At 35.6% G+C, this 16,113-nt stretch overlaps 1 protein-coding gene across 7 annotated transcripts in view; it reads right to left on the bottom strand.

The window, feature by feature from the left end:
* Positions 1 to 16,113, bottom strand: part of LRBA (LPS responsive beige-like anchor protein) — a 466,837-nt gene that overhangs the window by 265,691 nt on the left and 185,033 nt on the right. For all 7 annotated transcript variants that reach the window (XM_054824979.1, XM_054824981.1, XM_054824982.1 and 4 more), the window contains 2 exons: positions 15,006 to 15,070; positions 3,978 to 4,086 (listed from right to left, as the gene is read on the bottom strand). In XM_054824979.1, coding sequence (XP_054680954.1) covers positions 3,978 to 4,086; positions 15,006 to 15,070 — 174 coding nt within the window. The remainder of the gene's footprint in view (positions 1 to 3,977; positions 4,087 to 15,005; positions 15,071 to 16,113) is intronic.

Here is a 16,113-nt window from a genome sequence, read left to right as displayed (position 1 = left end):
TTTGCAAATCCTTTTAATTTAAATCTATCTCACCCAGGCACTCAGAGTTTTCTGCATATCTGAAGTTACAGCACAAACTGGAACAGTATGTAGAAAAACCCACCCTTGCTTTAGAGACTCTTCATGTGCTTTCATCCTACTTTATGGAAAGGGGTCTAGACACTTTCCTCTCAATGTTCTGACCAACGCGGGGTCCCACCACATGGTGACATAGCAAAGAAAGGCCTAATAAGGCCTTATGAGGCAAAGCGAACATGCGCCACATTTCCTGTTGCTTCTCTGCCTCCTCCTGGCTGTGAAAGAATTGATAGGTGGACACTGTTTCTGGAAGGAAAACATCTGTCCTGTACTTGCAATGAATTAAGAACCAAATAGGAGTGGTACCTTCCCCTCTGGACCCTGTGTGACTTAACATGTCACAGGACAAATATTTTCTTGCATCACATTTCTCAAGTGCAGTTGTTCAGCACAGCAGTGCCTTTCCTAGTGTTACCTATTTTCCTAGGTTTTTCCTTCCTCTTACAACGACCATCCTTACTCCACTTATAACCAAAATATATAAGTACAGAACTTTGTTATGAAGCTTGTCTAAATTTCCCATTGGTTTCTCATGCCTCTATGTGCCCCAAATACTGGACTTTAGTCTTAAATGACGACAAGATATTTTGCCTTTTATTTAAAAATTGCCCTTGCCTTTAAAAAAAAAGAAAATTTTATAAAACTATCATCATGGTGCAAACCTGTCCAAAATCTGACACACACATTGCAAGGCTCATCTTTTTCACGACTTTTAGAAATGTAAAAATTAAAACATTAAAAAGCATTAAAACATTAAAAGCATTAAAACCAGGTAGCAGTAAACACACTACAGATCTTTAAAAAGAAACTTGGGAGTTGGATTTTTGCTGACCCAATGTTAGCATGGAATATTTCACATGTGATCTGAAACACCAGAAATGCAAGTCTGAATAAAAATTAAAAATGGGTACCAGTTCTTGCCACATTTCTCATCTGTCTCTGGATCTTTATCCCTCACTCAACCAGCCTCATCTCCTTTCTCCCTACAGCTCAGGTGGCAAAGGTTGCTTCTGATCTGAGCCACACATGTTCATTCCAACCATTGTGGTTGTTTTGGTTTTTTTAAATTGCAGCTCTGCAAGCAGTAATTACCACAATCACAAAATGCTTTTAAATGTGATCAAAACCACATCTGTATATAGCATTGTTTAGGGCTAAATGTTATAGGATTGCACTATTTTCCAAGAAATTGTTAACCTTTTTTGTAGTACACAGGATCGGCTCACTTTTTTCAACTGTCACAGCAGGAAAATTCCTTGTCTTAGGACATTATTGGTGCAAAATATTTATATCAAATTTTAAACACAATTGGAAAAATCCACAGCAGAAAAATCACAACACTATTTATTACAGATGTGACCTCTGGTTAGGGAAGTCTCTGAGCTGCAGATCTCTATACGATAAGACAGAATTTATGAATGTATTGCCTATTTGCTTCCTTGTACAATTGTTCTTTTCTGGACATATGCCATGGCAGATGGGGTATTGCATTCAATGGACAGACCAAGTACAGTCTCTCTCATCACTGGAAGAATACTGTCTTCATTCTAACTCACATCTGAAGGATAGATGGAAGATGAAGCAGCAAATCAAGGAAACAGGTGCATGCAAGTGACCAAACCACACCAGTCAGGTTAGCCAAAACAATCCTTAGCTTAGGGCTCATCATATGCTACTCTGTTTCCTTACAGGTCCTGAAGTTGGAGAAATGAACCAGATCAAAGGCTGTACCAATTATTTTGAAAGTCCTTTTTCTCTATTTTGCGAGTCTTTCCTGTCACATGCCTGTGTGTCATGACTTAAGTGTTAGGACCAAAACACAGGCATCAACACTCATTCATACTATGGGAACATACCTACCAGTTGCAATACACAGCATGTCAGCAGCCCAGCCCAGCACAGATCCATTCCCAACAAGTGATGGAATGGCTCCAGTGTGGACACGTGACAGATCCATTTCTGGGCACAACAGAAGAATGGCAAGTTTTCTATAGGCTGGAGCACCACTTTAAAAGGCTACAGGGAACACCATGGCTAAAAAGTACTACTGTGCTAAAACAAGTCAAGCACACTTGACAGGATGTGTGAAAACCAGACCATAAAATGGATGGATGGAACGCAGCACACTGGAATTTCTGATTCTTGATGTGATACCTGCAGATTTGAATGGATGTGATTAACGGTTCCCCCTTCCACAAAAGAAACAACGCTGACTGAAGTGTGCCACAGGCATCAGTAACACAAACTTCATGAGACACCATGTTTGTTATTTAAGCATTTGGTAGAATGCAATAATTGTATATACTCAATTTGCACACCTGTAGAAGTGACCTTTTTCCAACACAGCAACAAAACTAAACTTGATAAACAGACTGCTGCTATTTCAGTACACTAGTTTCTGTTTAAGTTAAACCCCTTGAGCTATCATACTGAGATAGCGCAGATTCAAGATAGCATCAACCTAAAAAAGTATCAGCCAACTCTTATCCTAGAGAGTTGTCACAACAAAACTCAGAGCTATATTAAAAATGTAAGTTGATGCTCAGTGTAAATTTCTTCCAGACATCATAAAAGGTGTCTTGAGACCGAAATAAGGCTCACAGTGAAGCTGTCACTGAACAACGGTATTCATTGATAACCTGTATTTACATGACAGAACCCTTCACACAGATTTCCCCCATACGCGCACACCTTTGCGAAGAAAAAAAAGTGGGCTGTTCATCTAATCAATAGTGCCATGTCATGCATGGAGATTCTGCATAAATCCAGAGCAAAAGATGTGAAGCATGTCCCATTCCAATGACTATCAGGCAATGAAGTAAAAAGATGCACTTTTCATCTCCACAGGACTGTCGCCAAACCCTTGATGTAATAAATGAAACATGCCTGCTATTTCACCATTGCAAAATGGTACTGTAGATATCTTACAACATCTCTGTTTGCAGGAGGGGGTAACTAGCTCTAGATGAAGTGCAGATATGTTATTAAACAACGCACAGCTTGAATCCTGGGGCCAACACAGATGACCTTTGGAACATAAGCACTGTCTAAGACAAATATGCTTTCATCTTTGGGGAGTATTTTTTCAAGTAAAGATTTAAGAGAAAAACACTTTAGAAATACGTTAAGCACAAATGTGCCTTCAATCTCTTAATGCTTCATTTTAAAAACAAAACCACAAGTAGTATCACATGTCAGAAGAAAGACTAAGTACTCTTTAAGCAGAATATTAGTGAATTTAGTGAGATTTAGCTTCGTTTTCATTTAAACAACCCAATAATTAAAGCACAGAGAAAGGAGATACGTGATGTAACTGAGATCCAAAATTGGAGGTATGACTAAAGTGATTCAGAAAACAAGGCTTGTATTTTTATTACAAGTCTATAAAAACAAAGACCATTACTTCACTTTAGAATCCTTTAAGTGGGATGATAATACAAAAATATAACAAAACCACACTGAGGCATGTAAAACATAAGGAAAATGGTTTTAGAGATGGATTAAGTGAAATAGCAAATGACACAAAAAGAAAAAAGTAGTTTCTCATTTTGCACTTAGCAGGCTGTTATCATTTATCTTTGGTAAGGTGTTTTTTTCAGAGTTATATCTTGACTGTGATGCTGAGCAGCTTTAACACATACAGTGATATTTGCTTCATGGAAAAGAGCAGCACTGGTGTGATAAAATTCCTTCCACCACAAACTATGGTCTGCAGATTCTGGCAAGTTCTGAGCTGCTCTGCACAGCCTGTTTTTCCATCAAACTTAGAACACCCTACGACTGCAAAGCACTTTTCAGGATAGAACCTCCTGTGCCTGAAAAGCCAGTATCACACATTGGAATCCCCAAACGCGGTGGGCTTGTTTTGGTTTGGTTTTTTAAGAGATTTAATTTCTTACCTCAAATTCAGCATGGCGGTTAATATCCTCTGCTCTCTGTCTGCTCAAGATAAATTCTGCTTCATTAGCCACTCTTACCAAATGGTCCTTCATGGTTTGACTCAGCAATCTGAGGACAGAGAATATTTAAAAATTGCCTTGAGAGAATGAAGTCCTAAAATAAAAATCTGTAAATATAGCATATATACAAATATTTTGAGCTCTGTTCCATAACTGATTGTATTGTGTTAAGAAAATGGTATAAATAAGGTTGATGGGCAATTTTCTGGCAACTAGTAAAATTGTATTTCAATAGTAAACCAAACTAAATATTAAACAAAATGTAAACACTCTAGACAGTCATTTGTTTTACCTGAAATATAGATATGTAAGAAAATCTTTCACATGCACACAACACAATATAAAGAAAAGTAACTAGTTTACGCATATAAACATCCACAGTGAAAGCCCTAATGTAACTGATGTAAAGTCTAAATAAAAAACTGGGAATTGCACTGCAGTATAGTTTTTACTCCAAATGTAAAACTGCAATTTTATGGTAAGTATACATTTAAGTAGTATTTTCAGGATTATAAAACATCCTCAGTCTTACAAACAAAATGCTAAGATATACATTGTTCCAGGTTATGTACAGAATAAAGCTGTAATTCAATCTCAGATTTCTGAGGCCTTCATAAACTCAGGGTTTATGAATGGCAGCAGAGCTGACAGATTGAATTACAACCCAATTATTCTGTGAGTTCACATACTGTTAGTAAAAACATTTCCTTTTTAATTAGTTACATTGGGATTCATAAAGTTAAAACTGGCTATACAGGAGCTACACTGTTTTAGAAGGTGCACATTGCCATAGGATCACTCAAAAATACACCAGATAAATCCATTACATGCTCTGCTGGTTAGTTTTTCAAAATATGTTACTAAAGCTTTTTTTTAAAAAAAAAAAGTTTTCATTTGCTAATGTAGAAAAGAGTAGCAGAACATAAAATCACTTGTTTGCCTTGTACATAAAAGCTAAAGTACATTTCAACAAGTTCAGAGTCTACCAAGAGCCCTTCTTTACAACCACAGCATTTATTATGCAGGACGCCTTCTAATGTATACAACGTTAATTTTATCCTCTAAAACTTATTTAACTGAACTAAGGCTCCACCTGTCTCTATATGTACATTTGATAGTATGATCATCAATGCTTTGCTTTCTCTTTTCCTATGCTATTCACAATTCCACGCTTGCAGTAGGCTTGCAGGTCACAAGCCTACCCCAATGAGAAGAAATCCAGAGGCAGAATAACACCTTTGTTCACTGCCTCTCTCCCTACACAGCTAGGAGAACTGCAGCGCAACACCTAAATGAGGCCATGGGATCACGAACCAGTGAAATCAGTGGATTACTGTCTCCCCATGGATGAGGTCTTGAAAAAAAGAAATATGCACAATTTGAAGCATAACTTCACCTTCTGTTTGAGGAGGCTTATACAGAAGCCACTGTTTTAGAACCACATTATAATTTTTTTCATTTTTTTCTATTTTTAGTCACTTTTAGAATGGAAGTAGCTGCTGTTGAACAAACATACAATTTGGCCAACTTATTTGCATGCATTAGTGACAAACTTCTACCTTCAAAAACTTGCAGAGCCAACATTGCTGCAATAATGTAACTTCAATTTCATAACTCTTCATGGCTTAAAAAAAATTGGGAAAATAAACTAGTTAAGGCAGCACTGCTCATACACTGAAAACAGAAACCCCAAACCTCTGCCTCTAATAATTTACAATAATGTTCAGCTAAAAATAAATACCTACTAATAAACCAGCAACAATTCCTTTCTTCAAGATCCCACGTAGTACATTCAAATTAGTCATATAAGCATTTAAATGAACATTTTTTTATTAAAATAAGAGATGTTTAAAAAATATGGGGATCATAAATACTCATGTATTACAATTTACACTTAACACAGCTGGACAGTATCCCATTATTTTCATTCAGTTTGTCAACAGCAATATCTTCTGCTAACCTGAGTGGACTTTGAAAAATGCTAATTATCCTCTAGAAGTCTTACTTCATCTCTTCAAGAAAGCACCCTATATAATAATTGTTTTTAACAACTTACAACGTGGATTTCCCTTTTTATCTACTAAACACAACCAGTAAGCAGCCCAGTTTATAACTGACTGTACACTGGCGCTTACTATGCATTTACAGAGATGATGGACGTGTTCCAAACAAAGCAAAGAACTACATTCCCTCACACAGGAACAACATTCTCAAAACAGACTAGAAGTGTACCTAGTAAAAACAAATAGCTTTTGAGTATCAGAAGGAGCTTGGTCCCCTTATGGATCAGTTGTCACTTTTGTCACCCCTACCTCTCCTTACTAATCCTACACACTTTCCTCATTTTCTCTGTGATATTCTCTACAGGGCTAGGCCAGCTAGATAAAACTTGCATATGATTTTGCAGATAAATCCTAGTTGAATTTGTCGTTTTGGCAACCAAAAATTCTTATGGCTAACAATTAAGGCATTGTCCAAGCTTAGCAAAAGCACCTACTGGTAACTTCAAGCTGTTTTCAGAAAAAGGTAAAAGCTTCATATTATTAGGTATTAATTATTACACAATTACTTCCCTTCTTGCAAATTGCCAAATTCAGCAACTAAAGGTCTTCAGGACGTGAGGATAAAAATTATTTACTAATACAAATGAAGCCTATATGAAATAATTTACTGGCTTATACCATACAACAGCTGTGTTCATTATTTACATTCAAGAACTTAAAATTTTAATCTTTCTTTTCAGTCACCTTTTCCAAACACTGCATATGCTTAGATTAACTTTCTTCTAATAAGCAATTCAACTTGTATCGTTATCTCGGTCAGTTTGGATTTTCTCTATGAGAACAGCATTCACATACATAGCATGCCACTCAGTTTTCTATTTTGAATTTACCTCTAAGTGTGGAGCTTAGCAAACTAAATATATAATCTGTACATAAACGTAATGATAACATGATATAACAGAGGACTCTATAGCCATCATTAAAAATCAAAGGCAAATACAAGCTCTCAGCATCTCTAAATGAGCACACCTCCGCTTATATGTCTAAAATAATGCTGACTAGACCACTGCTGAGGCAAGGACAAGAATATGACTCTTGCAAAAGTATTAGTTCAACTCCAAACAACATATGACATATTTTGAACATATATGAGTGGCTATAAACTGTATTAACTAGATCAGGTGACTTTGAGAGATAATTTTTTTCTTTTAAAGAAAAAAATAATTATGTTTAGAGAAATCTGATTTTCCTCACTAAGACAGTAAGGATTTAAAGGATCATAATAGTCCTTTCTGGTACCTACTCTGACCTCCTGCGAAGAATTGATCATGCATGTTTTCCCCAAAATAATTTCATTTCCTCCATCAAGTCTGTACCTTCTGTTTGAGCTACAGCATAGCTTTCAGAAAGATGCCCCAACTTTTTTTTTTATTTGAAGATATTTTACACTATGTTCCCCTATGAAGAAGTTTTATAAGGTCAGTAATATCAATTAAAACAAAGCAAAACCACTGAAAAATTCAACCACGAATATTTCGTCTGCTTTTATCATTTTTTATTACAGCAGCTAGATCACATTAGCCCTTTTTCTGTTAAAGTCTATCCAAAACATCTCTTTATAAATACTTTTTTCAGAGCTTTTCATTTCTTTGTCTAAACAAATAGATTGATTGAATTTCTTGTCTTTTTCGAAGTATGCACACCCAAGCTGAAAGAACAACTGAGCTCTAATAATTTCCTTCTTGCCTATGCTTCATAATCTCTGCATGCAGACCCATGGACCATGTTTGCCTTATACTATTTTTTTTCAGTGTTATTAAACACCAAAATGCTGTTGAATGTGGCGATTTACACTCCTTCTGATAAATTCCCTTCTAGTTTGGCTTTATTTATGACACATTATTAAATTAAGATTTTTTTTTTCTGATCTTGAATATGAGAAGAGTGTGGATGGAGCGTGGATGGACATGTTCTGTAGAAGTTAGACATAATACCTATGGGGGTAAAGACTGGATACCAGGCCTACTCTTCTGCTTTCAGTGCACGCCAGATTCAAGGTCTCAGACTTTTCTTCCTTTGCCTAAGCACTTTCTTTCTGGACTAAAATATTTAAAAACATGTGATTAACTTTGAAAAGATGAACAGCCTAGTAAAAACAAGCAAGGGGACAGATCCCATGCTGGAAGTTAAATATATACTTGCATACTTTGCTGGGTCAGGAATGAAGTGCTAAACCACTGAGAGAAGGAGTTCCAGCCACATACATGAGATATTCTGATTTTTATTGTTATGCTGGCAGAGAAAACTGTGAGACACAAAGCAAGAAATTTTACTCTGTTTTCTGGCTGCTGAATGCTTACATGATCAAGTAAAAAGTCAAGTTTCTCCTTACAACAAGCAAAAAGGAGAAGGTACAAGAGGGAAAAAATGGAAAAGAAAAATATGTACAAGTAAAGAAAGTGAGAGATGGACAAATTCTGGGTTAGTATTACTGATGTCCAAAAATTATCAACTTTAGTCAAAATATAGAAAAAGCTTTACAGGTAACATTTACAACAGCTGTTTAGGCATAAATCTCTCATAAAGTACTACAGGGAGAGATCAGGTATGTTCCAGACGCTACCACAACAGAGAACTCAGACAGCCAAGAAAGGTAAGCTTTCCTACTTGCACTCCTCAGAAACCTAGCATATAAGAGATCCTCTTACTTCAAAAGGAGATATGTTCTACATGGATACAGACTGTCTCTTATGGGATCTGACTGCTCAGTGTGCTAAGTATTGGAATTACTGCTGCAAGGAAGTCTTAGAATTGCTTTGTGGAACACAGATACTTTACAGATAGGCTAGTCAATCATCAGAAAAAATACAGAAAAGACTCAAGTTTGAACATATTTTCCTCCTTAAAATAGGAGAGAAAAAAAATAATCATGCAGACTCACCAAAATGCTGACTTGGACACGCAATAGCATAAAACTTAACAGCACTCTGAAAGGACAGCTAGGAGGGTAGACACCAATCCAATCTTTTCTGCCTAGGATAGTCACTTAGGACATGTCAGAGCCTAGTGAAAACTGATCTGAGGTTGTGTTCACATTCTGAGAGAGACTGCGTGGTAGTATGACAGATGATTTCTGACAACTGTCAATCAGATACCAATAGCAGAATACATGTATACACACAGAATGCAGTGTAAATACTTTCTTGTTAGGCTTGCATTAATTTATTTTTTAAAAACAGATGTTACTAAATACTTTCTACATAAAAAAACATGTAAGAATTTCCAGGCACTCAAAAGTGTTTTGTGATTTTGCTTTTTCATAGACCCAACATATTAATGACATTCTCACAAGCAAAACCTACCTTTGTCACATATACGCCCTCCAAAGTTACTAGCATCTCTAATAATAAAAGCTTAAATTAATTTTTAATCATTAAGACATAGTTCTCCCCAAAGAGCTTCTGCTTACTCATTAAGTTGCAGCAAAGATCATATGTTTCCAGTTACACAAAAATGATGCAATTTAAATCCATGCACAGATGATCAAACAAAACTCAGTGAAATAAAAAACTTTTAAAAATGGTTGTGTATGTCACACTATACCTTAGCGCACACACACGCACACAAAAAAAATCATGTACTGTCAAGAACCCCACCTCAAGTTACTTATCCATCTCTAAAACACATCCAGGCTACAATTTCTAATTTTCAGCACATTTAGAATGTTGTTTAAAGTCTAGCCTAATGATCTTCTGTAGTTCAAATTCACACAATAACCAAGTTGCTTCTGCTATGAAACCAAAACAATAACATAAAAACTCAGAAAATAAATCACCAAAAATCCTTTTTATAAAGTCTACCACTTAAACAGAATGGGTTGCTAAAAATAAAAATCAAGGAAATGTGGAAAACACTTTTTTCTCCTCTTACAAATCAAGACTAAGGTGCAGGTTCTATGCTACCAGAATCTCAGGGCAAGGAAACTGTAATAAGGGCAGCACACTGGCAGTAATCAATTCTAGTCTGGACGTGACTACATTTATTATTTTTTTCCTGAGCCTTTTTTGGTCAATTATGCACAAAGCGTAAGTCTGTCAGTTATCATCCATTTTTTCATTAATAGCTGTATTTTTGTAACTATTTTCCATCACAGTAGTTGCTCCTATGGCAACACATTCTCTAACAGTCATTCCTTGAGAGTGACCGCATTATTGCAAGTGAAAGACAATTGAATGGGGCAGCCTACATCTGTCCCCTATTTTCCACTAGGAAAGTGTGCTAGTAATTGGCCAACTAGTTTGATTGCCAACTATTTCAATATTAGAAAATATTTTCATCTATGACCAGTCAGAAGTAATACATACAATTTAAGAAAAGGAACAGCAGGTGACATATGTTGAAATTTTCTTAGTACAGTTCATTCTTAAAAAAAAAAAAATTAAAAAATTGTATAGAAACACAGATGATTACAGCATTCCAGGTTTTATTTTACTGGATGCTATTTATTGGGAGAATAATGCCAGTTACATCTGTTTATTTCTGGAGAGGTTTAGGGCTTTTTTTGATGGGTTGGTAGAATCTTTACTTGCTAAGGATATTAGATTCTCGTAGTAACTTTTGAATTCATTGGATAATTCCAACAATTTTTTTTAATAGAAGGCTAGAGTTTTTTAAAAATATTAACTTTATGTAAGTTTTATATCCAACAGAGTACAAAAATTCTTGCAAGTATCCTTGAAAAAAATAGCTGTTTTCAACTGCACTCGAAGTCATAATAGAAAATCCAATATAGGAGGAGAATCCTCTGATATGGTAGGAGAATTTTCATTACATTTCATTCCTCATTCAAAGAGAATCTAGCAATGAGAAAAAGCTACAGAAAACCAAACTTCATTAGTTCTGCTTCTCCTGGATACACTTGTGAATCCTTAAGTTTTGGGATGTTTGTTTTGGTGAAGAATTTGAAAGGGTAAAGGCAAAGTAGAGGAAATTATACCTGCATTCTGCTAGTTTAATGAGGCTATCTTTCAACCAAACTTTGTGTGACAGTTTTTTAAAGCAACTGCTACCTGAATATTCATTTACAGATGTATAAGAATATATGTATAGAATACAGCACTTAATTCTTTGCATGACCAAGAAAACTATGCTTGAGAAAATTAAAATTAAGCATCTTCAAGAGTCTCTTCAGCTGAAAATCGGAAAGAATAATTGCTGCAGCATGCTTGGGAGACTGATCCCTCAACCCCTGCCATGCCAAACCCATTATCACCCCAAAGGGGATAATAACTGTCATGCCTAGTCTCAAGCTCGAGTACGTTTGTTAGTGCACTGACTGATATAGAAAACAAGGTCTAGCATAAGAGATGTTTCACACTAAAGTGTGCTAATGAATCAAAACGACAGGAGAGAGTTTTAACCTTCACAGAGCAAAGGAGTTGTTTGCTAACTAGTCAAGTAGAGGAAATAAGAGTCTAACAAACGAGACATTTGTACACGCAAGGAAGTAAAACAAAGCTGCTTTTTTTTTTCAGTTCAGAAATAATAGTTTGACCATCTCCTGCATAAGGAGGAAACATAATTAGTTTCAGGGTGGGAAAAAAGGAATCTGTCTGGGCACCTTGGAAGTCTCCAAAGGAGAGGACTGGCCATGACAGTGAACCAAATCACACCTAAAGGATGGTTCCAGTGAACAAATTCCCTCATCAGTAAGCTCTCGGGCTGAAGCTCCAAAACAGACTCTCCCTAAAGGAGAAAGGCAAGTACAAAGACTGAAATCTAGACTGACAGAAGTTCAGCAGGCTGAAGAAAATTTTTCGCAATCTATACTTCTGCTGCACAGATGGCTCAGTACATATAGAAGCAGTGGGTACAGGCACCTTTTTAACAAGGTTTCAAAGAGCATTAATAGTGTTCCCAGAGATTACAATAATAGTGAACAATACTTATTCATTTTTATTAAAAACAGATTAATGTTCAATGTAGCAACATACTGAAACTGACATTTCTTATCATGCACAGAAAGAGGTTATTTTCCAATAATATCTCCTTTAGCTTTTCACTTACATTCTGTACCTGCCTGTTTTTCTACACAGGTTTTTTTACTATGCTTGTAACCTGGTCTTCAAAAGACTTCAGTTGTGTATTTCAGTTTTAGGTCAGTTTACGGTTCTGTATTTTCACATACTAGTCTCCTGTTTAGAGATTTTTTTTTTCCATTCAAGATTCAAAATGTCACTGGGCACAAACAAATCAATTCTGCTATACATGTGCAGCGGACCCAATATATCTGGAAAGCCTGGGAGCAACTGTATGTGTAACACATTAGTTACTTGTGAACATGATGAAATTCAGACCAACACATTCTGAATGCAGCGCACACACTGTAGATCTTATGAGTCCCAGAGGCAAACTTCCTGCACATATTTCTGTCCAGGGAATCCTAGCCAAAACATGGCAAGCCTAAACATAAAACTTTCAACTGCTGTGAGAGAAAGAGGTACATTCATACCTTTCACATAAAAGCAAAAAATACAGTTGAAAGCAAGTATAAGAACAGATTTAGATCTCTTCTTCTAGACTTCTTTCTCTTCCAGAAAGATTTTTCAGTTGTCTTATTTGCCTGATAAACAAAAATAGTAGAACACACTTCAAACTGGAATATCCTCTGGTATCATTAGTCAAAAAAATTAGTAACAAACATTGGGAATAAACCCCTGGTTTACAGAGGTTATAGGATGACCAAGACTCTCCACCAAGGAGGCAGACAATAGCAATTCCGTGATTCCACAAATTCTAGGCAGTTATTCCAGTCCTTAATTTAATTTATTCTAACACTCCACATATCACGGTACCCCACAGACATCCTCCCTTACTTGCTGAAATCAGTTCTGCCGTTTGTACAACCACTTTGTCTTCTTTTCTTGAGTACTTCGAAACAATTTAAAAATTCAACTTCTATTATACAATTATGTAGTTAAAGTCTAATTCAGTATCATTCAGCTATTTTCATTTTTAAGTTTTAATTAAAAGATTTCAGCTTTTGGAGTTTTAAAGATTATAATGGTATGGCAAAAATAGATAAAACAATAACAAATACAATAAAATACAAGACCTGAAATGTTTTAGTGTAAGTGTTAGTAAACGTGCAAGAAAAATCACGTGTAACCTGCATAAAGAGAAGAAAAGAGTAGTTCTGGAATACAGTTCATGTCATGTGAGGGATAATACTTTCCTTTTAGTGAATGCTGAAAAGCCACAAAGCACTGCAACGACCAATCCAGTGATAACTTTATAGGCTCTTATAAACAGCAATGGAGGAAAATGGAGATAGATAAAAGGAGTCATTTTTAAGAAATTAATCCCCTCTCCTCTTCCCCATAATGAAAGTTATGTTCCCACTTTTTAAAAAAACAACTATGCTATGAGTCAGAAATGAAATGAAGTAACAATTACTTAGATATTTTCTGTTAACCAAAACCACACTTTTCAGGCTTCAAGGGATCATTTGTCCCTGAGACAACCACTCTGCTAAGGCTAGACTATAAGTTATTGATGTTTATTGGAGGTGGGGGAGTGATTCCATCTGTCTGTGATGGGCACTGCAAGTTTTTAAAAGAAAATAGTCAATTCCAAACAGTTTACTGATAGAACGCTCTCTGAAAGCTCGACCTGGACAAGCTGAATAACTAGTAGGTAACTGCTACTTACAATCCAGTCTCAGCAACTGATTTGTTCATGATAATCATCATCTTACACAGATGAACCTTATATTGTAGTTTACATGTGTGTGGGATCTCTACATTATCTATGCTAATAAAACATTAATCAAGGGCCAAATTTATAGCAGGCACTTTATAAGTAAGGTCAAGACAGGTCAGCCTCACATAATAGGAAACAACTACAGGCTAGATCTTAACACTGTAACTGAACACCCTTGTTACTTTACCTTGGCCCTGGGGATCAAGACTAGTAGCAAAATGTTTTTCCTGCCTCGGAATGGTGTTTCCCTCACCATAAACTGAAATGCAACCTTTAAAATGGCCATTATTTTTATATATCTTGAGAACATCAACACATTTTAAAAGAAAAATATCAAATAGCCATTTCCTCTATTCCTATAATGACAAAAAGTTATTTATATAGCATTTTAATTTATGCGATAAATTTTGTTTTGAAATCAGTAGCTGTCCTAATCCTGTAAAATTTATTTTCTATTGGGATCTTACCAGCTCAAGTTACTAACAGAATTTAGGTTTAGATAAAAGGCATTTCTTGTAATACTCCTTAGCTAATTCATTAAGACATCTTTAAAAAATCCTTTAGAAAAAGTAAATATTGCTCTTAGTCTGCCTCAACAATCGATTCCTAATGAAGAAAATATTGATGATTCTGAATAGTCACTACAAGTCAAAGAACATGACCTCATCACCTGCTCTGTCTTTTTCTATAAATCCCAGTAATATACATATATACTTATGAATAGAATATTAAACCAATTGGTAATATTAACAGATTTGGTTTTTACCTTATAGAGACTCTCTTCCTTTCTATTTTATGAGGTAGAAAGGAAATAAATGAGGAAACTGGAATCTAATTTTTGAGACAGAGGCTTATCTTACAATTCCCAGCTATAATGTCCTCCAAATATAAATTCCCTACGTCCAGAGATTAGCTGAATACAAATTATAGTTTCAACGTTAACCAGTGCACAAAGACAGGAAGAAAGAATATCAATGACACACCAGTAAGTGAATATTTAATGAAACTAAAGAGCATTCAGATTCTGCAAAATCCTATATTCAGTATTAGAACTGAACTGATGTATTAAAGAATGTGAAATCATGCTTCTAAAACTCAAAGAAAATGACACAAAAAGGCAGAAGAAAAATTCTTTTAAAAAAGTTTCAAGCCACACAACTTCTTGAAGGGTAAGGCAGAGGCGCTATCAAATATTGTGACTTACCTTCCTTCATTGACAAGCTCAATAAAGGCAAGGCCAGCATTCTTTTGTATAGAGTTCTGCCACTCCTGGGGAAAAACAAGAAAAATAGTTGTATAAAAACGAGACTAAGAAAAAACATTTTCAGCTACAAAGTCATGCACTTTCTTTTCAATTTTAGCAACTTACACCACCATCAGCAAACATATAAAGCATTAATTGTGTGCTAATCAGGAAGGAAACATTGCCAGCTTGAAGAAACAGAACAGTATCATTTACTCAAAGTCATATTCTGTGGAGGGGAGAATAAAAAACATCCCACAAACAACTGCATCATTTTCTTTTGCTATATTACACAATAATTCTGAACTTACTCTGGTTCACTGATGCTTTTTGCCTTATTGAAACTTGGTAATGCTAGAAACAAACTGTTTCACATTAATGCAAGGCTCATTCTTTAGACGCAAATTTCTCTTCTATCTGTAAGTCTAGTTAACATATGCTGATAATAATCCTCACCTCAGTATCACATAGTCATCTCTACTCAAAAATAAAAATCTGCTAATGATCAAAATATTGCATCATTAACACCCAGTATGTTTAAAAAAGTTAACACATTTTTAGCACTCTGAATTTTTAACACACCAAAATGATGGTAATGGCAGACACATGTGCACTGCACATTTCTTACATCCAACTGAGCCCTGAATTACAGGAAAATTCTACATCTCTTAAACATGTAGGCAGGTTTTGCCTGGCCCCCAGAAGAGACACATTGGAAAGCAACCAACCCAGATGACCTATCACTGGGGCTTGCTTCCCCCATTTGAAAGCTGAGGAGAAAACAGAATTGGTTAACAAAACCACAAAGAATATTTTTAATCTTAGACTCAATAGGAACAAGTTGACGGAACTAAAAATTAGGGTAGTAAATGTGTGAACCTTATGTTTTTGGAAAAATGTGGTGGCATTCGGATAGAACAGGCCAAATACAACTCTTGGTTTAAACTCTACAACTCTTCTAAACTAATACAAAAGGCTGATTCTGCAGCAGACAGATACTTAAGTTTCATATTCTTTTCCATATCAGCTTCCTTGATTTTTAAGCCTTCATTGTATGAAGTAATACTCC

The sequence above is a fragment of the Grus americana genome, chromosome 4 (assembly GCF_028858705.1).
Source record: "Grus americana isolate bGruAme1 chromosome 4, bGruAme1.mat, whole genome shotgun sequence".
NCBI classification, from domain to species: domain Eukaryota; kingdom Metazoa; phylum Chordata; class Aves; order Gruiformes; family Gruidae; genus Grus; species Grus americana.
Note: the sequence above shows the minus strand (reverse complement) of the source record. Positions and strands in the feature narration are given on the sequence as shown.